The 27,848-nt window shown below is 41.0% G+C and overlaps 1 protein-coding gene and 1 non-coding gene across 3 annotated transcripts; one reads left to right on the forward strand and one right to left on the reverse strand.

Annotated features, from left to right (window-relative positions):
• Window positions 1-26,743, forward strand: CDR2 (cerebellar degeneration related protein 2). 2 transcript variants are annotated; one of them, XM_038540053.1, is made up of 6 exons: window positions 1-176; window positions 7,506-7,618; window positions 14,551-14,754; window positions 22,615-22,763; window positions 23,022-23,186; window positions 24,823-26,743. In XM_038540053.1, the coding sequence occupies exons 1-6, from the start codon at window positions 98-100 to the stop codon at window positions 25,670-25,672; spliced, it is 1,560 nt and encodes a 519-aa protein (XP_038395981.1). In that variant the 5' UTR covers window positions 1-97; the 3' UTR covers window positions 25,673-26,743. The 2 variants fall into 2 exon arrangements, with proteins under 2 accessions (XP_038395981.1, XP_038395982.1); XM_038540054.1 differs by lacking the exon at window positions 14,551-14,754 and having other exon boundaries at window positions 7-176.
• TRNAE-CUC lies at window positions 12,886-12,958 on the reverse strand. Its single transcript has one exon. It is a non-coding gene; the product is annotated as a tRNA-Glu (tRNA).
• Window positions 26,744-27,848: the final 1,105 nt, after the last annotated feature.

Here is a 27,848-nt window from a genome sequence, read left to right on the forward strand (position 1 = left end):
TCTGGCTGAGGGCGGAGGAGCCGGTGGAGCGCCCGGGGCAGCGGCTGAGGCGGGACGGCGGCGGCGGGGGCCGCTGCCCCCGGAAGAGCCGGCCGAGATGCTGGCGGAAAACCTAGTGGAGGAGTTTGAGATGAAGGAGGACGAGCCGTGGTACGACCACCAGGACCTCCAGCAAGGTGAGGGCGCGGTCACCCCCCCACACACACACTCCTCGGGAGGGCGGCCTGGCCGGGAGCCGCCCGGGCGCGAGACCGTTACGAAGTCGCCCCTGCCCGCGGCCGGGGGCCGCCAGGTGCGGGAAGGTCTGGCGCTCACCTGGCGTGGGGACCCGCCGCGCGCCCGGCCCGCCGGAGGCCGCTTCTGCGCAGTGATCCTCGCCACCCCTGCGTGTGGGCCGCGCTCTGTGGGGGGCGCTTCCCCGGGGGGACCCCGCGTAGCCCGCGTGGACGGGGAGCCGCCGCAGGTGGTCGGGGTCGCGGGGGGGGGGGGGTGCGGGGTGTGTGGCAGGAACCGTGCCGGGCCCGCCCACGTCAGCCGCCCCATCCGTTCCCCGGAGAGGAGCTTCTCTTCTCTTGCTCCCATTTCCCAGATGAGGAAAGCGAAGTTAAAAGGGCCAAATGACTTCGCTCGAGTCAAGTATGGGGGCGAGCATTTTTTGAACTCACACACTCAGAACGAGGAGTCATGGCCACTGCCCAGACCCTGTGTCTTCTTTATCACCGGTTTACAGCTTCTTCAGTTGGGTGTCAGAAAGTTGAAAAAAAAAAAAAAATTTTTTTTTTTTTGTTGCTTATGCATAGTTCAGATGCCAAGTGAAAGTGACTTGAGGCACTTTGCAGTTTGCGCTCTAGCTTTTATTTTATTATTATTTTTTGTAAGTTTAAAAACAGGCATTGGGATCTTGGCCTGCCTTGGATTTCTTGCCGAAAGTGTCTCCAGAGAAATCTTGGAGCAGCCTTCAGTTTGGAGCCAGTGCCCTCCCCTTTTTTTTTTTTTTTTCTTTTGGTATTAATAGCGGGAATGTGCAACTGGGGACACTTTTTGAGTGTGTGGGTTCTTAACACTGGTGTTCATTTGATCCTCTCATCAAGCTATATGAATCTAGTAGATTCTATTATTGGGGGATCTAGGGTTCCACTCCAAACTTCAGAGCAAACTTTCTTAGCCACTATACTGAACACTCCTTAGGAATTTTTTTCAGGCACCTTTGGTGTCTGCAGTTCTGGGTAAATCAACTTTTTTAGCTTTAAACGTGCACTGAAAATTAACATCTAATTGAGGTGACTATTAAATGACCATGGTGTTGGTTCATGCTAATCATTGAATGTGGGGTGGCAGGGAAGGATGTAGGCTTGAATGACTTGTACTTAGAAAACAAAACAACTCTTTTGGGGAAAGGTGGCTTCTGATATGCCGTGGACAGTCACTTAAACCAAAGTAGTTCACCATTTCACTTAAATAGCCCAAGCTGTTCAGTGGCTGCAGTGCAGTATTTCCCATCATGTTCTGAATGTCCATAGGCAAATTTGTCTTACATTTTAAGGAAGCTGTTTTCAAAACTGCTGCCCCTCTCCCCCATAAGGGGGATGCCTGGGTAGCTCAGCAGTTTAGTGCCTACCTTTGGCCTAGGACGTTATCCTGGAGACCCAGAATCGAGTCCTATGTCGGACTCCCTGCGTGGAGCCTGCTTCTTCCTCTGCCTGTGTCTCTGCCTCAGTCTCTGTGTCTCTCATGAATAAATTTTTTTTTTTTTTTTTTTTTTTTTTTTTTTTTTTAAAGGAAGGTGAGCTGGAACCCTCCCTTTTCTTATTTATTTTTTATTTTTATTTTTTTTAATTTTTATTTATTTATGATAGTCACACAGAGAGAGCGAGAGAGGCAGAGACACAGGCAGAGGGAGAAACAGGCTCCATGCACCGGGAGCCCGATGTGGGATTCGATCCCGGGTCTCCAGGATCGCGCCCTGGGCCAAAGGCAGGCGCTAAACCGCTGCGCCACCCAGGGATCCCTCTCATGAATAAATTAAATATTTTTTTTAATTCCCTATAAGGATTGATGGCCTAGTTTGATACATTCTCCAGGTTTAATGAGGCAACCACTGCACAATTGGAGCATTTTCCTACAATAAATTATGTAGTTTGTATAATCACAGCTAAATATTTTTCTTTAGCAAGCATAGATCTGTGCAGGCCCTCTCCCCTTTTTAAAAATCTAGCATACTTAGCACATAATAGAGGCTCAGTTTTAATACTTATTGAACTGAGTCGCTCACATGGGATTAGTGTTTTCATGGCTCCCTTCCATCAGGTGCTTTAGTCCACACTGCCCTTCCACCCTGTGGGAAGTTTTAGGAACAACCAGTCATAAGATTTCAGTCTATGGGAAACAAATGCAACATGTTGGCACTACATGTGGAATTCTTTAACCTCTTTAACAAAGCCATCGGATGTTCAAGTTTAATGAAACTTTAATGAGCACAGGTCTAAATCAACTTAATGTCACTTTGCATTTGGAATTTGTTCTCTACTTTTTGGAAGACTTTTACATCTGTTACCACAATTTGACTTTGACATAACCCTGTATGTCATAACCAAGTGTGTGGGTTAGGAATAGATGTGAAATTCCAACAATTATAACTTGTGGAATATAGCCTGTAGAAGAATGAAGTCTGCACTGTGAATAAAAGGATATCTTTGTCCCAGTTTTTAAAAATTATATGTTAAAAAATACCTAAACTTGGGCAGCCCCGGTGGCGCAGCGGTTTAGCGCCACCTGCAGCCCAGGGCGTGATCCTGGAGACCCTGGATCAAGTCCCACGTCAGGCTCCCTGCATGGAGCCTGCTTCTCCCTCTGCCTGTGTCTCTGCCTCTCTCTCTCTCTCTCTCTCTCTGCATCTCTATGAATAAATAAATAAAATTAAAAAAAATCTTTAAAAAAAATACCTAAACTTCTAATGAATTTTTAAGTGCGTTAATTTCTCCCCCCCTCCAAAATATTTTTGAGTCTGTGCCAGGTATTCATCTAGGCACTGAGGCTACAGTGCCTATCCACAGATAGGATAGATAGGATCCTACTGCTGGAGTTGACAGTCTAAGAATCTGTTTACTAGTGAAACCTGGAGATATTGCCTCCTAGGACATGCCCAACTACAGTGCCTGGCACATGGTAGGTCCTCAGTAGATATTTGGTGCTGAATACAGTTTGGGAGCAAGTCTGTCCTTTTAACCAGATTGATAAACACATCTAATGGGATTTTATCAAGCGCAGACATCTGTTTTGTTTTGTAAACATCCTCACTGTTAACTTTACTGAGCAAGGCTTGTTTGGAGAGAGCTGCTGAAACAACTTTTTAAGATCCTGTTCTTAAAGTCATTAAATTACAAACCTGTTTCCTTTAGCAACAGAATGATTTAAGTAAATTGACCATATCAAAGTTTGCTGGGGAATTTTTTTAATTTGCTGAAAAATTCTAACTTTGGAAGGCTCTGGTCCACCATATTTATACCTTGTTAGAAATACGTAAAGCTTATCCAGGCAGAAGGAGAAAACCCTTTGCTTTTACAGAACACTTTGATAAAGAGACTGTCTTTTGTCAGAGAGCTGAGTTGGCTCAGTAAGAATACTGACAATGATCTCTGTGGGTAAGATCCTTTCTGGGACAGCAGGAGCCTTCTGTGCAGGTAATGATGGTGCTTGCTTTGAAATGTGCCCCTGAGAACAAGGTGGAAAGACTTCAGAGACTGAGTTTTCTTTTGGTCCAGCTGCTATTGTAATTGTCATTGGTGAGCTGTGCAAGCTTAGAATAAGGTTTCAAATTCCTACTCTATGGATCAGCAAATGAAGTCTTAGTTTAAAGGAATCTTCATATTTCTACTTCTTTTTGTGATGAGTACATTTGCCATGTGTACAACTAATTTGCTGAATCATTGTTGAAGGGTCATTAAAACTGGCACCATCATTTTTCTTGATGTTTATATTCAGGTTTTTTGCTTTCCCAATTATAGTAACGTTGGCAACAGGAGTTACACAGAAGCATCACCAAATGACGCATTTGATTTTGTAATAGGAAAAGCTTTCAGCTCTAATGTTGTTGAATTACTGCTGCAGACCACAGCTTAACATGGGAATTTGTTGTCCTCATAGTTTGTGAAAAACTGAAGTAAAATAAAAATATGATAGCAGTGGAATTTAAAGGTTTCAGAATTCTGGAAGAGAGATTCTTTGAAAAAATTACTCAGCTGCCAGAGCTAATCTTTTGCTTTGGCATAGGGCTGAATAGAGTGCCTGTTTAAAGCTTACAGTTTATGCTGTTAAAATAGATTATTATCACTCGCAAAGATTAATTAGTGAAAGTATTAAACATATGAGGGTATTAATAGGTTTTTAATTCTTAAGCCTGAAGTAAAAATACCACACAAGTGTGGCATTTTTAGTGGCTACCTAGTTCAGTTCAAAAGGATGTAGAAAAGACAACCTCTTAATGAAAATCTTTATTGTAAAATGGAGATGATCAGGTACATAAGACTTCAAAACTATATTGTTTCCTTTTGTGCCTTAATTAAAAATAAAAAGGACATTGAACATTCTCTTATTCCCCCCACTAATTATTTAGAAACCCTTCTTGGGCTTACTGCCAGCTTTTGGCTCCTTTTGGTTATGGAAACCAGATGCTACACAACAGGAAATAAAATTTTTTTTAAGAACAAAAAAAGACCCTTGTCTTTAAACTAACAGATGAAGTAATATCCTATTATGCAGTGTGACTTCACAGACACTTACTTGTAGTTGAGACTTGTTTTGCCAGAATTCTATCCTGAACATCTATGAAATATTTAGGAGATTGAGACTTCAGGTTACTGAACCAGGTTGGGGCTTTGTTTAACTGGAAATAAGGATTGAGATAAGGACAAGTCTCAAATTCTTTTCTGCATGCTATTTACTAGTAAGAGTACTGTGCTTGGCATCTCTTTCTGCAGCAGCGGGAGCAGGAAAGCTGCTCCTGGCTGTGTGTTAAGTAGTAGGCAGTTTCATAACTGAATGAAAGTAGTTGAAGATGGTCTCAAGTTAGTCTTGATTCTGGAAGAGGTTTTGCCTCAGGTTTTGATCACTGATTAAGAACACCTTTGGTGAGTCTCTGGCCCTTCCCAGTGAGGAATTACTACCTTAAAACAGACCAGGAGAGACTTAAGTAATGTCTAGGTAATGTTTATATGTTTATATGCTCTTTGCCTTAAATAAGCGTGGTGCCCCTTGTGTAGGGCTACATGTCCTAGGAGTACAAAATAATTATTTTTGGAACATCTGCAAGCTGTACATAGCGCCTTTCGCATTTAGTGAAAACAAGATATTAAACTGCCTGGAATTGTGTGTGTTTTCACTGGCAGAGCAGGCAATAAAAGCCAAGTAGCTCAACTCTGATTTCTCATTGCCATCTATAAAAAACAAGTGATAAGATGAAGTATCTCAAAGAAGGAAATTGACGGTCTACCTGAAACAAAGAGGTGTGTGGGTCTCCCAGTGTAAAGACATGGGATATGAAGACTATGAGATTGGAACCTGTTGACGGTAGTTTCTGTTTTGCTGTGACTCACCATGTAGATGTGGTCAGGTCAGTTAGCATCTTTGTGCTTCACATTGTCTCATTTGAAAATCCAGGCTAAATACCTTTGAAAGATAGATTAGTATCTCTCTCTCTTTTTTTTTTTTTTTTTTAGATTAGTATCTCTTAAAAGCTTTGAGCTGTTTATAAAGGTTCTATGCCTTGTGAATAGAAGATGTTATTTCATAGACTTGTTATCTGAAGTCTTCTGCCCATTAATGGATATTGTTAATATTTAAATCATGAGAGAAGGTATTTTAACACCTATCTACCAACATATATACTGTTTTTTAAAAAAAAAATTTATTCATGAGAGACAGAGAGAGGCAGAGACATAGGCAGAGGAAGAAGCAGCCTCCATCCCGGAACTCCAGGAGCATGCCCTGAGCTGAAGGCAGATGCTCAACCACTGAGCCACCCAGGCGTCCCTATACTGTTTGTTTGTTTGTTTTTAATTTTTATTTATTTATGATAGTCACAGAGAGAGAAAGAGAGGCAGAGACACAGGCAGAGAGAAGCAGGCTCCATGCACCGGGAGCCCGACGTGGGAATCGATCCTGGGTCTCCAGGATCGCGCCCTAGGCCAAAGGCAGGTGCCAAACCGCTGCGCCACCCAGGGATCCCTGTTTGTTTGTTTTTAATAAATAGGTGTAAAATGTTTTAAAATGAGCTGGAGTGGTGTGTGGTAGATTTTGATGATTTGTTTTTTTCATAATGAGGGAAAACTAACCAAGTAGAATACTAGTTATGTACTCTAATGGACAGTACCAGGTAACAAAAGTTGTGGCTTTTCTTTTACCACTTTCTCTAGGTTAAGTTTTAATGTCAGTAATAATGAATAAACCTAAAACTTTATTTGTCAACCTCTAAAACTTAAGTTTAAAAAGCGTATGTAGTAAGATTCCCAGTTTTCATAATATTTTTACATAATAAATGCTTTTTTATGACATTTTATGATGTATATAAATACTTTTTATGACATTAAGTGAAATGACTTTCCATCATACTTAAAATAAAACGTAAACATTCTTTACCATGGACTGTAAAATTTTGTGTACTCTTGATTTCTGTCTGCCCTCCAGCTTCATCTCTTTACTCTCCCCCTCATGCTTCTATCACACTGGCTTTTTGTCAGGTCGTAGATTATACCAAGTTCTTTCCTGTTACAGTGCCTCTGGCTGGCTTTTTTACATGGTGAGATCCTCACTCCTCAATCAAGCCCAGCTAAAATGTCCCTTCCAACTTTCCTTGTGACCTCCCTCTCTAGAATAGATCCTTCATTCATTATCACCAAATCTATTTTTTTTTTTTCTTTTTCACACATCACATTCAACTGGTTGACAGATCTTTAGCTCTACTTTAAGGGGATTCCTACCCCTTCTCTCCATCTCTTTAGGCCAGGATCTATAACACAAACCTTGCTTTGACACTTGCATTCACAGCAGCCAGATTTCATGGGAACTTTAGAGACTATTAAAGATCTACCTGAAGAAAAAAAAAAAAAAAAAAGATCTACCTGTACTTTGGCTCAAAGGTCTCCTGGAAAAAAATAGACAATAAAGATATGAATAAGTCCAGTCCATGAACAAATAATTATGGTGTTAGGCATCACCATGATGAATGATCATTTCTGAACTTAAGAATACATCTCCATAAAGTAGATCACTATTATTTAGTCTTACAAGTGTGGGTACATAAGAGCATGCATTACCTGGTAGAGGGACCCAGTTCAACTGAATTTTGAAAAGAACTCTGGTTTCTTTCTGTGCCATGCTACCTTCCATTGAAATTTGACTTAAATTTTATGTGTTGGGTTAGGTCTTGATTCATTCTTATTTTAAGGACAAGGATTATATAAAGTGAGTGAGATCATTTGCATTAGTCTAATATTCATTTGTTGTGCTAGATCTCCAACTTGCTGCTGAACTTGGGAAGACATTACTGGATCGGAACACAGAGTTAGAAGATTCTCTTCAGCAGATGTACACAACCAATCAGGAGCAGTTACAGGAAATTGAGGTAATTTACTGATTAAGAGAGTTACACTTTAAGTTGTGGCATGTTGCTGCTATTGACCAGTCATGTTCTGCTAAAATAGCACTTTCAAAGAACCATTGGAGAGACTTGGGAGGTTGATTTCTATTTTTTTGTGCTTTCCCAACATATGTCTGATGAAAGAAATTTCTCTCTTTACCTTGGTGAAGTATACTAGAAGCAAATGGTCCAGTGTTTACCATTATGTGAAACACAATAAAATTGTGAATATTATGCTTCGTTTTTAACTTTTTTTAAATAGATTTTATTTATTTATTTGAGAGAGAGTGTGAGCCAGAGAGAGAGAGAAAGAGAGAGAAAGTGAGCACAAGCAAGTAAGAGCAGGGGTGAGAGAGAAGGAGAAGCAGGCTCTCTGCTGAGCAGGAAGCCCGACTCGGGGCTCAATCCTAGGACCCTGGCGTTGTGACCCGCTGAAGGCAGACACTTAACCGACTGAACCACCCAGGCACCCCTACCTTTTTCTTTTAAAAAATGAATTATGTAATATTTCAGATATTCCCAGAGGTGTAAGAGAATACAACGAATAGCTCTGTACCCACCACCCAGCTTAAGAAAAAACTACCCATACTGTTGAGGCTCCCTCTTTGGTTATACCCCCTTCCCCAACCACTGCCAAATACCATCCTAAGTTTGGGTTTAGATGGAAAAAATTTTAAATTGTAGTACTGATTTCATGATGTGTTTAAATTTCTTGTGCCATTCAAAGAATTAATCAGGACAACCCAGGTGGCTCAGCGGTTTAGCTCTGCCTTCAGCCCAGGGTGTGATCCTGGAGACCCAGGATCAATTCCCTCTCGGGCTCCCTGCATGGAGCCTGCTTCTCCCTCTGCCTGTGTCTCTGCCTCTCTCTCTCTCTCTGTCTCTCTCATGAATAAATAAATAAAATCTTAAAAAAAAAAAAAAAGAATCAGGGATGCCTGGCAGGCCAGTGGGTAGTGTATGCAACTCTTGATCTTAAGTTCGAGCCCTATGTTGTGGGTAGTGTATACTTAAAAAAAATCATAAAATGGATATTTCTTTCTCTTTGCTTGATATTAATTTATTTACATTTTTGGTAGATTTTTAAATTTTATTTTTTTTAAAGATTCTATTTTATTCATGAGAGAGACAGAGAGGCAGAGACAAAGGCAGAGGGAGAAGCAGGCTCCCCATGGGGAGGCCAATATGGGACTCGATCCTGGGACTTCTGGATCACACCGTGAGCCAAAGGCAGACACTCAATCACTGAGCCACCCAGGCAACCCTTTAGTAGATATTTTTTAAATTAAAAGAGTACTTTTCCCCTAATTATAACAAACTAAAATGAGAGTTACTAGATTAAGGCTTTAAATGCAAGGTGCTGGGGTACCTGGGTGGCTCGGTTGTTGAGCGTTGGAACCTCAATTTCAGCTCAGGCCATGATATAAGGATTGTGAGATTGAGCCCCTAGTAGGCTCCTTGGTCAACATGGAGCCTACTTCAGATTCTCTCTTTCCCTCTTCCTCTACCCCTCCCCACCCCCACCTTACATATGTACATGCACACTTGTGTGTTCTCAATCTCTCTCTTTCAAATAAAAAAATAAAATCTTTTTAAATATTCAAAATGAAAAATAAAATGCAGGGTGCTATCTTGTAAATGGTCCCATTCAAGTAGTCCAGTTATGGGTTGGCCATGTGACTATAAAGATGATAATTTTGGGGGTGCCTCACTGGTGCAATCAGTGGAGCTTCTAATTTTTGACTTAGGGATTGTGGGTTTAAGCCCCTTGTTGGGAAAAAAAAAAAAAAAAAGCCCCTTGTTGGGTGTACAGATTACTTAAAAATAAAATCTGTAAGAAAATATAAAGATGATAATTTTGAATATTAACCTGACAGTTGTCTCATTAGAATACTTTTCTCTATGTTCCACCTCCCCACATACCTCCCCTACCCAAAAAAAAGCTTTGCACTTAAATGACAACTCCTTCCTCTCAAATTGGTACATTAGAGACAGGATTCTTGTGTTTATGTGCACGAAAAATGTAAAAGACCTTTGAACAGTGATCAGAACTTACTGAGTGGGGTACTTGGGTGGCTCAGTTGTGACTCTTGATATTGGCTCAAGTTATGATCTCAGGGTTGTGAGATCAAGCCGTGCATTGGGCTCCACAGTGGGCATTGCGTGTACCTAAGAGTCTCTCTCTTCCTTGCCCTGTGCCCCTCCCTGGACCCCCCCCCCCCAAAGAAAATACTAAAAAAGGCAAATTCATAATCTAAATATCCTTAATTTTACATAGTAGCCATAATTAACGTGTGTATACAGCAGATCTTTCCCTTCATTAGGATTTATGAATAATCAGGTGACTAGCTCTGTGAGAAATATGCTTTTATAATCTAGAAGGGTATATCTTGTAATGATATTGAAGTTATTAGCTACCACTTTTAGCATGTTCTATATCAAAAGAGCATAGAACATGCCATACCCAGACTAAATATAGTTTCCAAGAAACCTAAAAATGCAGAAAAACAAGCATTTTAAAAGCTGTTACTAGGAGAGCCTGGACGACTCAGTCCATTGGGCATCTGCCTTTGGCTCAGGTCATGATCCCAGAATGCTGGGATTGAGCCCTATGTCAGGCCCCTTCCTCAGTGGGGAGCCACCTTGTCTCTCTCCCTCTGCCTGCTGCTCCCCCTGCTTACTCTCTCTGTCAAATAAATATGTACAATCTTAAAAAAAAAAAACAAAAAAGCAAAACTGTTAAAACTAGCCAAGTGTCATACACAAAGAATTCATACTTGCTTTGTGTCTTAGACTTTGCTTTACAACTCAGAAGATTTCATAGAGCAGTCCTAGGGCCATATCATATGCTGTGAGACACATCTATTTCTACTTGGGTAGAAACGTAGTCTACTTGGGTAGAAACATTTAAGAGAATGATACCTATTTGTTACCACAGGAGACTATGAACACAATTGCTTTATGATCTAAGTGACTTATTTTCTTCTTTCTTCTGCCCTGTGGTATTGAGGATGATTAAACAGTTAAGACAGATTGTTGGCATTGTGAAAAAAAATCCACAGATTTTTGAAATTCTCTCAATCTTCAAATAACACTATACCATCTATTGTCTTTTATAAGGTGTTGCAAAGTGTAATGGAAATGAAGTGTCCAATTCAGATCTTAATGATTAAATAAATATAAATTTAAATACGTGTATAACCTATTCAAATAAATTTAGCCTAGAATATTCCGGAAACATTTTCATGACTCTTCTTTCCATAATAAAGCATGTAGTTCCCTGGTTCATAGATCCAAGCATTGTTGCATTCAACATTTTACTCTTTATCCAAAGCTGTGTTTTGGCTGAGAACAACACTTTCATAGATTTTTTTTCTCTACCATTGCAGTTGGCTATCTTCTTTCTTTTTATAAATCACTTTATGAAAGTCAATGGGGAGGGACAAAATGAGGAGATGAAAGAAATGGCAGTGCTGGTTAAGCTCACTTAGTAGCCAGAGCACCCTCCCCCCAAAGTGGCCTTATTGCCTGATCAGGTCACATCTATTTCTGTGCAGACTTACAAGTCACAATATTAACTCCCAATAGTCTAAAACAAGGAAAGCTTGATGCTTTTATAAAAGGAAGCAGGCAGCCAAAGAGCCTAATTCCGTACTAAAAGGTGACCGTTTTTTATATGCTTATCATTGCAACCTTCAGGAACCACCTAAGCTTTATGAAGGCCCTTTCCTTAATTCAAACCTTATATTAGTTCTCTTTGTCTTTTAAAAAGTAAACTTTTTATTGAAATACACATACAGAGGAATGCCTGGGTGGCTCAGCAGTTGAACGTCTGCCTTTGGCTTAGGTCGTGGTCCCATAGTCCTGGGATCGGGTCCTGCGTCGGGCTCCCTGCATGGAGCCTGCTTCTCCCTCTGTCTCTGCATCTCTCTCTGTGTCTCTCATGAATGAATAAATAAAATGTTAAAGAAATATATATATATACAGAAAAAAGCACAAATCCTAAATATATAGTTCAATGAGTGTTCATTAACATACTGATGAAACCAACACCTAGGTAAGAAATAAGAACAGTATCAGCTCTGCTAGTCGTCACCCACACTAACCAGTATGCTAATACCTAGATTAATTTAGCCTGTTTGAACTTTACCACTTTTACAGGTTTTAAACTAACTTTTTAGAATGTTTATTGGGACTTTTCCTGACTAGAAAAGTAATATATGATCATTTTTAAAGATAGAAAAACATGTAGTTGAAAACCAGAAAGTTAGCCTTACCACCTGGAAAAATTTGAAATGAGATCATCCAGAAGAATGGTACTGAAACTTGGAAAATACTAGTATAAAATCTCCCAAACTGTGACACATTATAGACATTATAGAAAAAGACAAATAAGGAAACTCTCAAGGGTGTTTTATAAGAACTACAAGTGTGCTTTCAAAGACTCACAGTGGATTTCAAATAATCCTCGTAAAAATTGATCAGTATTTTTTAGTGATCGTTTTAGGTTTCTTTTTGTTAAAGAAAAGAGTCCAAGCATGAGTAGGTCAAGGGGCAGAGAGAGAGAACCAGACTCCCCTATGAGCAGAGAGCCCTACACAGGGTTCCACCTCAGGACCCTGAGATCATGACCTGAGTAAGCCAAAGGCAGACGCTTAACAGACTGAGCCACCCAGGTGTCCCTCAGTGATTGTTTTTTATGTAAAAAAAAATTAAACTATTGAAAGTAAAGATTGGCTTCAGAGATACCTATAGTCTGTGTGACTTTTATTCAGTGTTGATTTGAACATATAATTTTTCAAGACTGCCGAGCAAGTTTTTCTCTCCTGGATGAGGGGGGAGGAGAGAAGCCTTGGAGGGTAATGAGATCTGGCACCATCAGACATAATCGGATTCTCTTAAAGATTCCTATAATCATGTAAGCAAGTCTACAGCCTTATGTTTGTGTTGCATCTCCGCTTGGAAACCTGTATTATTCCCATAAGCCTTGTCACTACCACTCAAAGTAGTCTGGCCTTCAAGATATCCTTTCAAGAACTTATGTCTTCCTTGGAAATTTTAAGGCATTTTATTCCTCTGCTACATTTATCAATATTCTGTATATTTATGATTTGTTCTAGTCTACCCACCCATTTCCCAGTGCAACATTGAAGGCTGTTGCTATGTTTATTCATGGTCTTTCACAGAGTAAACATCAATAAATACTTGTTGAAACCTATATCCTTTTTTTTTTTTTTTTTAAGTAGGCTCTGTGCCCAACATGGGGCTTGAACTCATGACCCTGAGATTGAGAGTCACATGCTCTACCAACTGAGCCAGCCAGGCACCCCTTGAAATCAGTATTTTAAGAAAGGGACAGATTAGCAATTTGCAAAGCACTTCTGATTCCTAAACTGTGGGTTTCCACCTTGAGATTTTTTTTAAGGCAATAGGAGGGGCACTGGCTTTAGCATTAGAAGATTCAGGTTTAAGCCCTCCAGCCTATAGCAAATAGATGGAGACTTTAGGCATGTGAATTACCTCTCAGATCCTGTTTTCTCTGCTGTATAATGGTGATAAGAATGCTTGCACTACATTGGCACAGGGTTGTCCTGAAGGGATGAGGTTATGTAAGTGTATTTTGGACAGTATAAATTGTACAATTTATCCATGTTATAAGAATTTTGGTAATGAATCTTAATTCAGAAAAAAATCCTTTTCAATTACTGGAAAATTGATTTTAAAAACAAGCCAGGCTTTTAATAGATTATATTATAGGTGGTTTTTATTTTTATATTCATGCCTCTTCTCTCCACCCCCCCCCCCCCTTTAAATTTCCTACAGGGGAAATAAAGTATTTTAATCAGGGAAAAGGTTTTTCAAAGGTAAAAGGAAATATTTCTTCAGAATTGTAGAAGTCATTTTGATACTAAACTCAGAGGATTTGGGCAATAATCCTTAATAGAAGGATAATCCCAACACTGCATAAAAGCCAAATTTCCATTGCATTCCTTATGTGTTTTAAGTTGGGGTTTTTTGTCTTTTCTTCTTTACTCCAGGTCACGGTTCTGCAATTGCAAATAGATAGTAATCTTGCTGGCCTTTCTTTTTGAAAGATTTGCCTCAGTTGTTAAGTTGAACTATTTATAGCTTTTGCTTATAACCTGAACCTTGTACTCCTAGTCAAGGTGGCATTCTACGCAAATTCCAAGAAACGTGTGTAATAACTCAGAGAACTAAACTTTGATACTCTTGGCTATAAAATCGACATTTTTGCCTGTGTTTTTGCTACTGTCGTGTTTGCCTCCCCATGTTTTGCTTAAATGTCTCCCTTTCCGTTGATATGTTTAATATGACAGATGCTTTTGTACTTGAGTTTTGGCACTTGAATTTTGGATCTTGGCAGTCCTGTCGAATTCATTTGAGGTTGTGTGTCAAAGATTCTGAATAGAGAAAACCAGAACATTAGAAGCTTATCTTTGCCTTTAAATGAAGGGTAGAAAATGAGCTAACTCAGTCCCTTCTAGATTCAGAAAAAAATTGACAAATACTAATTTGAAACTTTGGAGGTCAAGTGTTAAAGCAAGGTCTGACCACATACAGTTCTGATTCTCTGGTCTGATACCACTACTTGCTGGGAGATCTAATAATTTTTCTTTTAAGTTGCTGACCAAGTTAGTCAGACTTCTTTGTTAGGTAACCTATTACAGATTCTTGTAGAAGTAAAGGGCTTTTTTGATTACTTTTGATTTAATAATAATAAGATTAAACTCCTACCACGTGAAAACAAGCTCCCTGCCATTCTTTAGATTGCCATTAAAGCCAAGTCCTCTAAGACCAAAATATTACAAGCTCTTCATAAATGGTTTCATTGTGTTTTTATCACAAGTTTATATATCAAACTAGAAGGACTTACTATAGTTTTTCTTGATACATAGGTCCTCTCCACCCTCCCAGTCTGTGGTTGCACTTTTTGCAGTTTCAGTTACGTGGTCAGCCCCCATCCAGAAACAGACAATTCTCCTTCCGTTGTATGGTCAGAAGGTGCCTTGGAGCTTCACACTGTGTCACAATGCCTGCGTCACTCACCTGGCTTATCTCATCACGTGGGTGTTTTATCAGCTCATGTCATCAGAAGAAGTGTAGGTACAGCAAAGGAGATATTTTGAGAGAGACCACATTCACATAACTTTTTTTTACAGCCTATTGCTATAATTCTATTTTATTATTCTCACTGTGCCAGATTTATAAATTAGACTTTATCATAGGTGTATGTATAGGGAAAAAACATAGTCATATATTTAGGGTACGGTGCTATCCACTTTTTCAGGCACCTACTGGGAGTCTTGGAATGTATCCCCAGTGGAAAAGAGGGGGACTGCTATCGCCTCTTTGTACTTTATTTACATATTTGTTTCCTTTATATTTGAACTTTATATCTTTAAAAGGGGACAACAATTAGGGGCCCACATAATAGCTGGTAGGAATTATAAATGTTTTTCAGATTACTGGGAATAAGTAATGTTTTTCAGATTGTGCCATGGGAATAAGTACAGAGAAGTCTATAAATGAGGCAAAAGGGAGGGAATTAGTGGCTATTAGGAACTTTTCCCAAGAGGGCTATAACCAAAGCCCTTCTCAGAATCTTTTAGTTAAGTCTCCTCCACATTTCAGCAGTCTTAGTTGTGGTAAAGAGCACGATAAGCTGTTGTGAATAGAGGTCTAGAAATTGCCATTTTGGGGCGCCTAGCTGGCTCAGTTGGTAGAGCATGTGACTCTTGTTCTCAGGGTCATGATAGAAAGGAATTGCCATTTAGCCAATATTTTTTGAGTCCCTACTATGTATCAGGAATTGTACTAAATGGACTAGAAAGAGAAGAGGCTTCCCTTTTCAAGGAGGGTCAGAAAGACTGGACACTGGGATGCCAGGGTGGCTCAGCAGTTGAGCGCCTGCCTTTGGCCCAAGGCGTGATTCTGGAGTCCTGGGATCGAGTCCCACATTGGGCTGCCCCCATGGAGCCTGCTTCTCTCTCTGCCTATATCTCTGCCTCTCTCTCTGTCATGAATAAATAAAAATCTTAAAAAAAAAAAAAAAAAGACTGGACACTAACAAGTAAGCACTTGGTCATTTGTTATTACGCTAATTGTTTTAAAGGAAACTGATAAGATACCTTGGGAAAGGTGCTGCTTGAGGCAGGGTGGTCTGGAAAGGCTTCTGAAAAGATTATGTTTGAGCAGAGGCCTTAGGACAATCAGAGTTCTTAACCATTCTTGTGCCATAGATCCCTGTGGCTGTCTGGTGAGGTCTGTGATGATCCTCTTAAAATATATAGAATAAAAGGGAATCTGTTATATTGAAATGCCTTATCAAAATATTAAAAAAATAAATATGTGATATGGTAATGTTTGTCAACCTAAAAAGTATAATTTCAAATAGTGATGAGTGTAGCCAATAAATCAAGATTTCTGCAATCACTATCATGTGATATGAAAATATCTGTGATTTCTATTGGTGATGAAGTCCTAGCAACCCCATCATACTACTTATGGCTTGATGGCTTGTTGCCTCCATTCAGAATCAAAGCACGTGGTAAATATTGGAAGTTAGAGAAAATAAAGATATAACTTCTCCCTCATTCAAGTTCACAGATCCTGTCAGTTCTGTCTGTGGACCCCAGATTAAGAACTGCTGGGTTAAATGGAGCCAGTTAGGAAAAACACATCCCCTAACAGAAGGGGGAGCTTGCTTAGAGTAAGGCAACTCCATAGTTTTAAGGTAAAGATACTTTGTGAAATAAGGATGAATCAGTAGCTCCCTGGTGAAACTGGAAGAGCCACTTAAGAGACAGTTGGGAAAATCTTAATTAAGACTGAAAAATAGGGGATCCCTGGGTGGCGCCGTGGTTTGGTGCCTGCCTTTGGCCCAGGGCACGATCCTGGAGACCCGGGATCAAATCCCACGTCGGGCTCCCGGTGCATGGAGCCTGCTTCTCCCTCTGCCTGTGTCTCTGCCTCTCTCTCTCTGTGTGACTATCATAAATAAATAAAGAAAAAAAATATTTAAAAAAAAGACTGAAAAATAAATGATAGTAAGGGGATTATTGGGAGGTTTTAGGTATGATTAAAATTGTAGTTAAAACAAAAAGTCTTTTAGAAATATATGAATATGGATATTTAAGATGTCTTGGATTTGCTTTAAAATGATTGGAGATGAGAATAGGAAAGTAGAAATGTCACAAGACTGATGATAATTGTTGAAACTGGATGATGGATAGATGGGGGCTTATTAAACCATTTTTTTCTCTTTTATATGTTTGACATTATCCATAATGTTTTAAAAACATAGTAGAGGGCACCCCAGGTGGCTCAGCTGTTTAGCGCTGCCTTCGGGCCAGGGCCTGATCCTGGGGACCAGGGATCGAGTCCCACGTTGGGCTCCCTATGTGGAGCCTGCTTCTCCCTCTGCCTATGTCTCTGTCTCTCTGTCTGTCTCTCTCTCTGTCTCTCCTGAATAAATAAATGAATAAAATCTTTAAAAAAAAAAATGAAATCTCTAAAAACATAGTAGAGGGGCAGCCCTGGTGGCTTGGCGGTTTAGCGCCGCCTTCAGCCCAGGGCCCAATCCTGGAGACCTGGGATTGAGTCCCACGTCAGGCTCCCTGCATGGAGCCTACTTCTCCCTCTGCCTGTGTCTGCCTCTCTGTCTCTGTCTCTCTCTCTCTGCATCTCTCATGAAGAAATAAAATCTTAAATAAAAAAAAACACACAGTAGATAAAATTAGCCATGTATAAAGAGTCTGTACTTGGGTGGATGAAAGAAGCAGCACACAAGGTCAGGACCACTAATGTATTATTTCGGGGGATGTGACTAAAAGAACATATTGAAGCATAACTGGTAAAGAACGCTGCTGGGGTGGTTAGAATTCCACTTCATCTTAATGAAGAGCTGCAAGTACTAGTCCTATGGAGGGAAATGGTAAACATGAAGCTTAAGAATCATTGTTGATCCAAGTGAATGCTGATGCCTCCTGGACCTAAGAGAAAAAGACATTAGTTTGGGGGGAGGGGAGACTTCCAGGGTTTTCCATGTCCAAGATCAACATTTCTCTAATAAGTGTGATCCATGGACCTCTTGTACTAACCTCACCTGGAGTTTTTGCTGAAAATGCAGAATACTGATTGTACCCTAGTCTCACCGACTCAAAATTTTAGGAGAAAGGGGTATAGGTTCCTGTAGTTTGTTTAATAAAGCTCTCAGATAGATGAATCTTAGCACATGCAAAGTTTGCAAACTAACTGTAGCTGCCTCTTCCTGAGCAGTTTTACCATATGCTGACGCTGTGCTGAACCCTTCACACACTTAAACCTTACGGCAGCCTTTGTGAGATAGGTGATGAGGAAATATCGCCTGAGAATTAAGGTTACTTGCCAAAGGTCACCCGGTTAGAGGTGGTGAAGCAGAACTTCAGATTCTAACCTATGCTCTTAGATACTGCTGCCTCCCACCAGGCTCTTTTCTCTGATTCTATACCCACCAAAAGATTTCTGTGGAAATTGACCTCTCACCTGCCCTTTACAGAGGATGTGGGTCTTCCAGTAACTGGGCAGAGACAATTCCTGTGGTAAATTAGTAATTAGTGTCTGGTCTATGTGTTAGCCTTTTTCAGTCGTTGTAAATCAGTGCCAAAGAATACTTGACACCTATACTTGATATAAAGTAGCTTGTGAAGTTTCTGTACCCTTTGTATGTATACCTGTATCCTAAACTTTGTCCCTAAGAGATTGAACACATTCCCATCAGTCATAGGAACCTACTATGACATCGCTAGCCAGAGGGCAGGATTAGGGGCCTTCTCCCAGGAGAAGCTGGTAGGTACTGAGGCAGTGAAGGCTAAACATAGGCTTTGAGAGGGACCGTGATCAGTGTGTGCTCACCTACCTTATTTAATATATTTAAATCCTACAAGATAGGTTAGTCATCAATTCATAACCCCTTATTTTTCAATTCTGAACCCAAAGGCTCTATAAAACAAGATTTTTTTTTTCCTTTAAGTTTGCAGCAGATTCATTTGGCAGAAAACCCTGACCTGAACTGTTGTGAAGCTGTTTATAATCCTTATTCACACTTACCATTGCAGAAATATTAATGCTCGGGACACCTGAGCGGCTCAGCAGTTGAGCGTCTGCCTTCGGCCTAGGGCGTGATCCTGGCGTCTCAGAATTGAGTCCTGCATCGGGCTCCCTGCATGGAGCCTGCTTCTCTCTCTGCCTATGTCTCTCTGCCTCTCTCTCTGTGTCTCATGAATAAATAAAATCTTAAAAAAAAAAAAAAAAAAGAAATGATCGATTACAGGATGCTGCTCATACCACACTGAGGATGTTTAAAGTTTTTAGTGTGTTTGCCACGTTGTCTTTCTACAATTGAAAGAATTTTCAAAAACATTTTTGGCCCCTAGAGTTTCAGATGAGAAAGTTGAAGTTATGAGACTTAAGTGTTTTCTCAACATATTACCAAGTTATATCACTAGATTTTGAAAAAGATCATTTATTCTTTTTTTTTCAACTGTCACATTGTCATTTATAGTCCTCTGAAAATCATTTAGGCACATTCTTTGAAAGAAGTCTTTTAGCTTTGCAAATATAGTTGTACAGATTTACAGTTGTAAAGGTGACTTTTGACTCTTGACAACATGGATTTGAACTGTCTGGGTCCACTTACACAAGGATTTTTTTTCTGAAAATACAGAACGTAGTGTAAATATATTTTCTCTTCCTCATGATTTTCTTAACATTTTCTTTTCTTTAGCTTACTATATTGTGAGAATAAGTATGTAATTCGTATAAACATACAAAATGTGTTAATCAACTGTTCATGTCATTAGTAAGGCTTCCAGTCAATAGTAGGCTATTAAAGTCTTAGAGGAATAAAAAGTTACAAGTGGATTTTTGACTATGCGGAAGTTTGTGCCCCAACCCCATGTTGATCAAGGATCAACTGTATAGTTGTACAAAAAGCCCCAAGAAGTGTTGTGGGGTTTTTGTTTTGTTTTGTTTTTTAAGATTTTATTTATGAGAGAGAGAGAGACAGAGGCAGACAAAGGCAGAGGGAGAAGCAGGCTCCATGCAGGGAGCCTGACATGGGACTTGATCCGGGTCTCCAGGATCAGGCCTTGGGCCGAAGGTGGCGCTAAACCGCTGAGCCACCTGGGCTGCCCGGTTTTGTTTTTTCTTTTTAAGATTTATTTATTTATTTGAGGGAGAGCAAGCAAGCAAGAGGAGCAGAGGAGAGAGAATACCAAGCCGACTCCACCCTCAGTGTGGAGCCCAGTGCAGAGCCTGATCTCATGTGCCTGAGATCACAACCTCAGCTGAAACCAAGAGACCGATGCTTAACTGACTGGGCCACCAGGCACCCAAGACATGACTTTAAAAACATTTTCCTTGGGGCGCCTAGGTGACTTAGTTAAGCATCTGCCTTTGGCTCAGGGTCATGATCCTGGGCTCCTGGAATCAAGCCCTGAATTGGGCACTCTGCTCGGGGGGGGGGGGGGGGGGCTGCTTCTCCCTCTCCTGTTTCAGCTTGGCCAACTTACGCTTGTTTTTTCTGTGTCAAATAAGTAAAAATTAAAAAAAATAAAAGAGCCACTAAAAAAATAAGTAAATAAAAATACTATTCTTGGGGCTCCTGGGTGGCTCAGTCAGTTAAGCATCTGACTCTTGATTTTGGTTCAGGTTGTGATCCCAGGGTCATGAGATTAGGCCCCACATCAGGTTTCATATTCAGCAGAGTCTGCTTAAGACCTTCTCTCTCTCTCTGCTCCTACTATGTGTACATGTGTGTTCTCTCTCTCAGAAAAATCTTTAAAAAGTCATGTCTTGGGCACCTGGATGGCTCAGTCAAGTGTCCAACTCTTGATTGCAGCTCAGATCTTAATCTCAGGGTTGTGAGTTCAGAGCCCACATTGGGCTCTGTGCTATAGGCTAGGTAGGCATGTAGAATTTAAAATCATGTCTTTGGTCTTTTACCATTTGATCATTGATGATGCTTTGAACCTACCTTTTTTTCCTCTTTCTAGTTGTGCTCCAGAGAAATGTTAGGAATATTTCATTTGGAATATATACTGTGTTTCATTGTCTTCTGGTGGAGTTGCTGTAGGAGAGGCAGTCAGTGTAATTTAACACTGAGGCATGAAGACTGTGATTATTCCCCTTTATCCTTGGACATTTAGAAAGTGATTTTAGCATTTACCAGAGTAAATAATCTGGCAAATTTCTCATGAATAAAGAGGATTATGGTGGGGCACCTAGGTGGCTCAGTGGTTGAGCATCTGCCTTTGGCTCAGGTTGTGATCCCAGGGTTCTGGGATCGAGTTCCGCATCAGGCTATCTGCAGGGAGCTTGCTTCTCTCTGTCTCTGCCTCTCTCTGTCTCTCAGGAATAAAAAAAATCTTTAAAAAGGATTATGATGATCACATTCTCACAATATTAAAAATAACAAGAGTCTTTGAATTATAGTAAGCTAAATATCTCTTTCTGGATAAGTCAGTTATTTCCCCTGTATTTTTGTCCAGAGTAGCTCATTTGGAGAAAAAAATTCCATTTTTCTTCCAAGCAAAAAATCATCTAAAATTCTCTACTTCAGGCTTTCTTATTTCTATAAAACATGGTATTTTTGCTTAAACATTGATCATGTATTCCATTGCTTTTACTCTTGTGGGATTGTCAGTCTCAGATATTCTTGTTGAATATTAATTTTATGCATGCATTGTGCTTTAGAAGAGTAGACCAGCCTCATGATACATAGGATGTTGGTAAGCATTAAGGAAAGTAAACATATAAAGGATGGCCTGTATTTATTTCCTATTAGACAAGTACTTTAATTGGGATTTAAAGATTTTATTTATTCATGAAAGACAGAGAGGCAGAGACCTAGAGGGAGAAGCAGGCTCCTCACAGGGAGTCTGACGTAGGACGTGATCCCTGGACCCTGTATCACGCCCTGAAGTCAACCGCTGAGCCACTTAGGTGTCCCTTAAAGTTTTTCTTTACATAAAATAGACCTGTGGTATTATGGTATAATAAAAACCATGTATTTGATCTTTCTATTTCGTGGCACAGAGCTTCTAAAACCATTGGAATTTCCTGAGGATAGAATGGGAACTGGTTGCCAGAAGAAGCACAACCATAATATTAGTTAGAACCATCAGTCCAACCCCCAACCTCTGGGGAGGGAATGGGGGTTGGAGATGGAGTTCAGTCACCAATGGCCAATGATTTCATCAGTCGTGCTATAGAATGAAGCTTCAATGAAACCCTGAAACAAGGAACACATTGAGGTGCTAATAGGCTAGTGCATCTTAAGAGGGTGTAGAAGCTCTACACTCCTCTTCACCCCCATACTTTGCTCTGTGCATGTCTTCCATGTGGCTCTTCCTGAGTTGTCTTTTTTTTTTTTTTTTTTTTTTGAGTTGTTATCCTTTTTATAAAGTAGTCAGTATAGGGCAGCTCAGGTGGCTCAGTGGTTTAGCGCCACCTTCGGCCCAGGGTGTGATCCTGAAGACCTGGGATCAAGTCCTGCATCGGGCTCCCTGTGTGGGGCCTGCTTCTCCCTCTGCCTGTGCCTCTGCCTCTCTGTGTGTGTTTCTCATGAATAAATAAATAAAATCTTAAAAAAAAAAAGTCAGTATAAGTAAAGTGATCTCCTGAGGTCTGTGAGTTATTGGAGTGAATTATTAAACCTGAGGGGAGGTTGTGGAAACCTTCAGATTTACAGCTGGTTGGTCAGAAGTACAGGTGGTCTCTGGATCTTTCAACTGGTGTCTGAAGTGCAGCAATTTTATAGGACCAAGCCCTTCTGACCTGGAATCCCTACAGGTAGGCAGTGTCAGAATTGAATTGTAAGATACCCAGTTGGTGTTGGAGAATCAAGAGTGGGTGTTCGAATGCTGCGGGTATTTTGTCTGTTTAATGTATAACCTGGTCACAATCATTTTCTCTTACAGTATCTGACCAAGCAGGTGGAGCTTCTACGGCAGATGAATGAACAGCATGCAAAGGTTTATGAGCAATTAGATGTCACAGCAAGGGAACTGGAAGAAACAAATCAAAAGCTAGTTGCTGACAGCAAGGCCTCACAGCAAAAGATTGTGAGGTAAATTTTCTAGACTCCATTGAGGAAGCCCTAGAGGGAGTTACTTAGTGTTGACTAGAATAGAATGTGGCTTTAGTGGATTTGGGTCAATATGGGGTACAGTTTAATTTAATTCTTTATGGAGAATAGAGATTAAATTAGAAGTCCTTTCCAATTAAGAGTGCCCAGTTTGAGTGGCTGGCAACTAATCTCTCCTCACTGCTGATGCCCTTAATTTAATATGACAAGCAGCAAACGGCTTGCTTCTGTTCCTCACAGTCTGACTGAAACAATCGAATGTCTACAAACCAACATTGATCACCTCCAGAGCCAGGTGGAGGAGTTGAAGTCATCTGGCCAAAGAAGGAGGAGCCAGGGAAAATGTGACCAGGAGAAACCGGCACCCAGCTTCTCATGTCTGAAGGAACTGTACGATCTCCGCCAGTAAGAACCTGCTGTTCTGTGGTATTAATGAGCGGGGAAGCGTCGCCTGTCAGCGACACATCCCTGATTCAAGTAGATTAAAAGTACCCTTTTATGAATTGCTACTTGGTGATTAGACTACCAGTGGTTTGAGCAAAACCACTTAACTTAAATATACAACTGATCAAGTTCTTGGGCATTAGTAATTCTGCAAAAACTTATTTTTAGAAATCTTGAGAATATTCATTTCAGTGCTTTGCATGTGTTAAGTCTTCGTTTAAATTAAGTTGTACTTCTGATAGACTACAGGTTTGGGGGTTGTATTTCGCATTAGAGTGGAAAAAATCGAAATTTCAAAAAAAGCTTTTTTGCCTCAGAAATGCCTTTATAGGGATTCCTGAGTGGCTCAGTGGTTGAGCATCTGCCTTTGGCTCAGGGTGTAATCCCAGGGTCTAGGATCGAGTCCCACATCAGACTCCTTGCAGGGAGCCTGCTTCTCCCTCTGCCTGTTTCTGCCTCTCTCTCTCTGTGTCTCATGAATAAATAAATAAAATCTTTTAAGAAAAAGAAATGCCTTTATAATTTAGAGTTAAGAGACTGAATATTTAAGAACTACTTCTTGAGGGGATCCCTGGGTGGCACAGCGGTTTGGCGCCTGCCTTTGGCCCAGGGCACGATCCTGGGGACCTGGGATCGAGTCCCATGTCGGGCTCACGGTGCATGGAGCCTGCTTCTCCCTCTGCCTATGTCTCTGCCTCTCTCTCTCTCTCTCTCTCTCTCTCTCTCTCTCTCTGTGACTATTATAAATAAATAATTAAAAATTAAAAAAAAAAAAAGAACTTCTTGAGCACATATGTGGCAGGTGCTATGCCAGACATGAGGAGTGGTGAGCAAAATAGACCCAGTTCCTGCCCTCCCACTTCAGTCTCGGGGAGAGGCAGATACAAATCATCACACAAACACAGTTACAAGTTACCTAGGACTTTGCACAGGAGACCTAGGCTTCTGCATTTGGAGGCTCTCAACCTTGACTCTTGATCAAGTCACTTTGGAATTTTTCAAACAGCAATACCAGTGAGTCCCTCAGGCCTAAATCGGGATCTCTGGGTACTGGGAAAAACCTGCCCAGGTGATTCTGATATGCAGCCAGGCTTGAGAACCCCTGGGCCATTCTCATTTCCTTCACAGGAGTCAGTCATATCACTGGACTTAGAAAATGGGTGTCCTGTTAATGGTTAAAAAAATAGTCACAAAAATTATGTTTTCTTACATGTGCTTATTTGCTAGCCTTACAGAATTTCATTTTAACCATTGCTCTAGTGTAGAATAGGCAAAAAATTAATCACTGTCACATTCCTCAAAAATATTAAATTGAAAGGGGATCCCTGGGTGGCGCAGCGGTTTGGCGCCTGCCTTTGGCCCAGGCGCGATCCTGGAGACCCGGGATCGAATCCCACGTCGGGCTCCCGGTGCATGGAGCCTGCTTCTCTTTCTGCCTCTCTCTCTCTCTCTCTCTCTGTGAGACTATCATAAATTTAAAAAAATATATATTAATTTGAAAAAAAATCTTTTCATTCCCAATTGACCTATGTAACGTGTGTGTGTGTGTGTATTTTTTTCTTTTTGGTAATATGTTCTTTCAACATTTTTGTCCTAGACACTTTGTGTATGATCATGTGTTTGCTGAGAAGATCACTTCCTTGCAAAGTCAGCAAAGCCCTGATGAAGAAGAAAATGAGCATTTGAAGAAAACAGTGACGATGTTACAGGCCCAGCTAAGCCTGGAGCGGCAAAAGCGGGTGACCATGGAGGAGGAATATGGGCTTGTGCTCAAGGAGAACAGTGAGCTGGAACAGCAGCTGGGAGCCACTGACGCCTACCGAGCGCGGGCGCTGGAATTGGAGGCTGAGGTGGCAGAGATGCGGCAGATGCTGCAGTCAGAGCATCCTTTTGTGAATGGGGTTGAGAAGCTGGTGCCAGACTCTCTATTCATACCTTTCAAAGAACACAGCCAGAGCCTGCTGGAGGAGATGTTCCTGCCTGTGTCGGAAGCACACAGAAAGCCTCTCAAGCGCAGCAGCAGTGAGACAGTGCTAAGCAGCTTGGCAGGGGGGGACATCGTGAGGGGTCATGAGGAGACCTGCATTCGGAGGGCCAAGGCTGTGAAGCAGAGAGGCATCTCCCTTCTGCACGAAGTGGACACTCAGTATAGCGCCCTGAAGGTAAAGTATGAGGAGCTGCTGAGGAAGTGCCAGCAGGAAGAGGACTCCCTGTCCCATAAGGCCGTGCAGACCTCCAGGGCACTGGCCAAAGAGACCCAGCCTGAGCTTGACACCAGCAGTTGGGAGCCAGCTTCTGCTACCCCAGAGCCTGTCAGTTCCCCCACCACCACCACACCTCCAGAATATAAAGCGCTTTTTAAGGAGATCTTTAGTTGCATCAAGAAAACTAAGCAAGAAATAGATGAACAGAGAACAAAATACCGATCTCTTTCCTCTCATTCCTAATTCAACCTCCAGCTCTACTACTAATTTGCCTATTTCTTTTCACCTCTCTCTCCAACTCCGACAAGTGTTTGTAAACCCCGCAGCCTAATATTACTCATGATGTTTGCCTCGTAGCTTTGCTTATTTAGCAGCTGCGAACAGCAGCAGGGAAAGAAGGTGGCTGCTGGTGTCTGTTCTATAATCCAGATCTGTTTAAACTCCTCAGGAAATCCCATGACAACTGGCCTCTGGCTGGCGCGCTGATTAGGTTGTGATTCCTTGAAAAGCCCCAGAACCAGTGGAGGGATAGATCCATGCTCCTAGGGAAGTAGGCCTGGAGTTACTATAGTGTATAGTATATAGAGGTTGTATAGTGTAGAGGAGCAAAAGGGCAGAGTTGAAACAAAATTAAGGCAACTTTTGCTCCTCCTTCTCAAAACCATAGAAGTCAGATGGCTGCCAAACTGAAGTAGCTTTCACAAACACTGTTGGATACTGTGAATTCATTAAGAAAGAATGTCCAGGAGAAAGCAGGGGTCTAATCCAGAATAAATGGCATTGACAAATACTCCAGGCCTTGTGTTTTGTTCCATCCACTAGTAGTTGAGCTGTGACTGACAAGTCATAATGTGTCTAAGTCCAACCAATGCCGAACTGAAAAGGCAAGCTCCGGTTTGACCACAGTTAGCTTGTTAGCAGAGGCCCTAGAGGGCCTTCCCCACCCCAAACCCCCCACCTCCAGATGGTTTTCCTCAAAGCTGTAGTGGTTAGCAGAGGCAGATGTGTAAATCTTTCATCCCTAAAGTCAAAATAAAGCAGCAAGATCCAAGCCCTCACTCCTACCGTGTTGTCCGAGCTGGCTCAGCTGACAGCCGCAAGCTACCCTTGTTCAGTTCCTGTCGTTCCTGGAAATGTTTGTGACTTGTGCAGAATTCGTGTCTGCTACCTTAATTACTAAACAGTATTATTCTGTGGGAATCTACTCATCCTCTCACTTGCATACTTTTAATTTAAAACTATTTAAGAGAATTGAAATTCCAGTTATTGTATATATTTTTCTAAAAACCAAATAAAACTACCTATGAAAATGAACAAATGGATCACTTATTTTAAGCTGAAGCCATCTTACTGTTATAACCAACTTTACATTTTTTTTATTCCAACAGATAACTCAGATTTGACCATGATTTTTTGGAGTTATTTTTTCCCCCATTCTTAGGGATCATGTTAATGTGTTCAGTAGAATAACTATATGATTGAAAAATATGTTCTTAAAGATTTTGTTTATTTGAGAGAAGGAGAGAGCATGAGTGGTAGGGAGAGGGAAGGGGAAGAACAGGGAGAGGAAGAAGCAGACTCCCCACAGAGCAGGGAGCCCAACACAGGGCTCAACCCCAGTACCATGACCTGAGCAGTAGGCATATGCTCAACTGAGCCATACAGGTGCCCCTATATCACCCCATATTTTTAAACAAGAGTATACTTTAAGCCTTTTTCACTATATCTTTCATTTTCACTGAACCATGATCTTTGAAACATTTATCTGACCATCTACATTTTTCTTTTTTTTAAGATTTATTTGAGAACAGGAGGAACCAGGAGGGCCAGAGGGAGAGGGAAAAGTAGACTCCTGCTGAGCAGGGAGCCCAACATGGGGCTGGATTCTGGGCCTCCAGGATCATGACCTGAGCTGAATGCAGATGCTTAACCCACTGAGCTACCTAGGTGCCCCAGACCATCTGCATTCTTTTTTTTTTTTTTTTTTTTTTTAAGATTTTATTTATTCATGAGAGATGCAGAGAGAGAAGCAAGCTCCATGCAGGGAGCCCAATGCAGGACTCAATCCCTGGTCTCCAGGATCACAACCTGGGCCGAAGGCGGCGCTAAACCACTGAGCCACCCGGGCTGCCCTGCATTCTTTATGACAGTACTAAAGTATTACACCTATGGATATAAACTCCATATGTATATTTGCCAATGGGTGCAGTTGAGGAAAGAAGGTGGCTGCTGCTGTCAGTTCTATAATCCAGTTCCATTTAAGCTCCAAAGGAAATCCCACGACAAACTGGCCTCTGTCTGGTGTGCTGATGTGTGTATGTATGTAAATACATATATTGTATATATAGCCATATATAAGAATCCATTTAAGTAGTCCCTGTATCTTTGGACAGTTATGAATCTAGAAAATAAATAATTA

This window comes from Canis lupus, chromosome 6 (genome assembly GCF_011100685.1).
Source record: "Canis lupus familiaris isolate Mischka breed German Shepherd chromosome 6, alternate assembly UU_Cfam_GSD_1.0, whole genome shotgun sequence".
NCBI classification, from domain to species: domain Eukaryota; kingdom Metazoa; phylum Chordata; class Mammalia; order Carnivora; family Canidae; genus Canis; species Canis lupus.

Bases quoted from the DNA above. Each gene is read 5' to 3' on its own strand.
- CDR2 (XM_038540053.1), top strand. From the start codon at position 98: ATGCTGGCGGAAAACCTAGTGGAGGAGTTTGAGATGAAGGAGGACGAG. The intron at 177-7,505 runs GTGAGGGCGCGG...TTGTTGTGCTAG, and splicing joins CCACCAGGACCTCCAGCAAG to ATCTCCAACTTGCTGCTGAA. The intron at 14,755-22,614 runs GTAGGTACAGCA...TTTCTCTTACAG, and splicing joins CTCATGTCATCAGAAGAAGT to TATCTGACCAAGCAGGTGGA.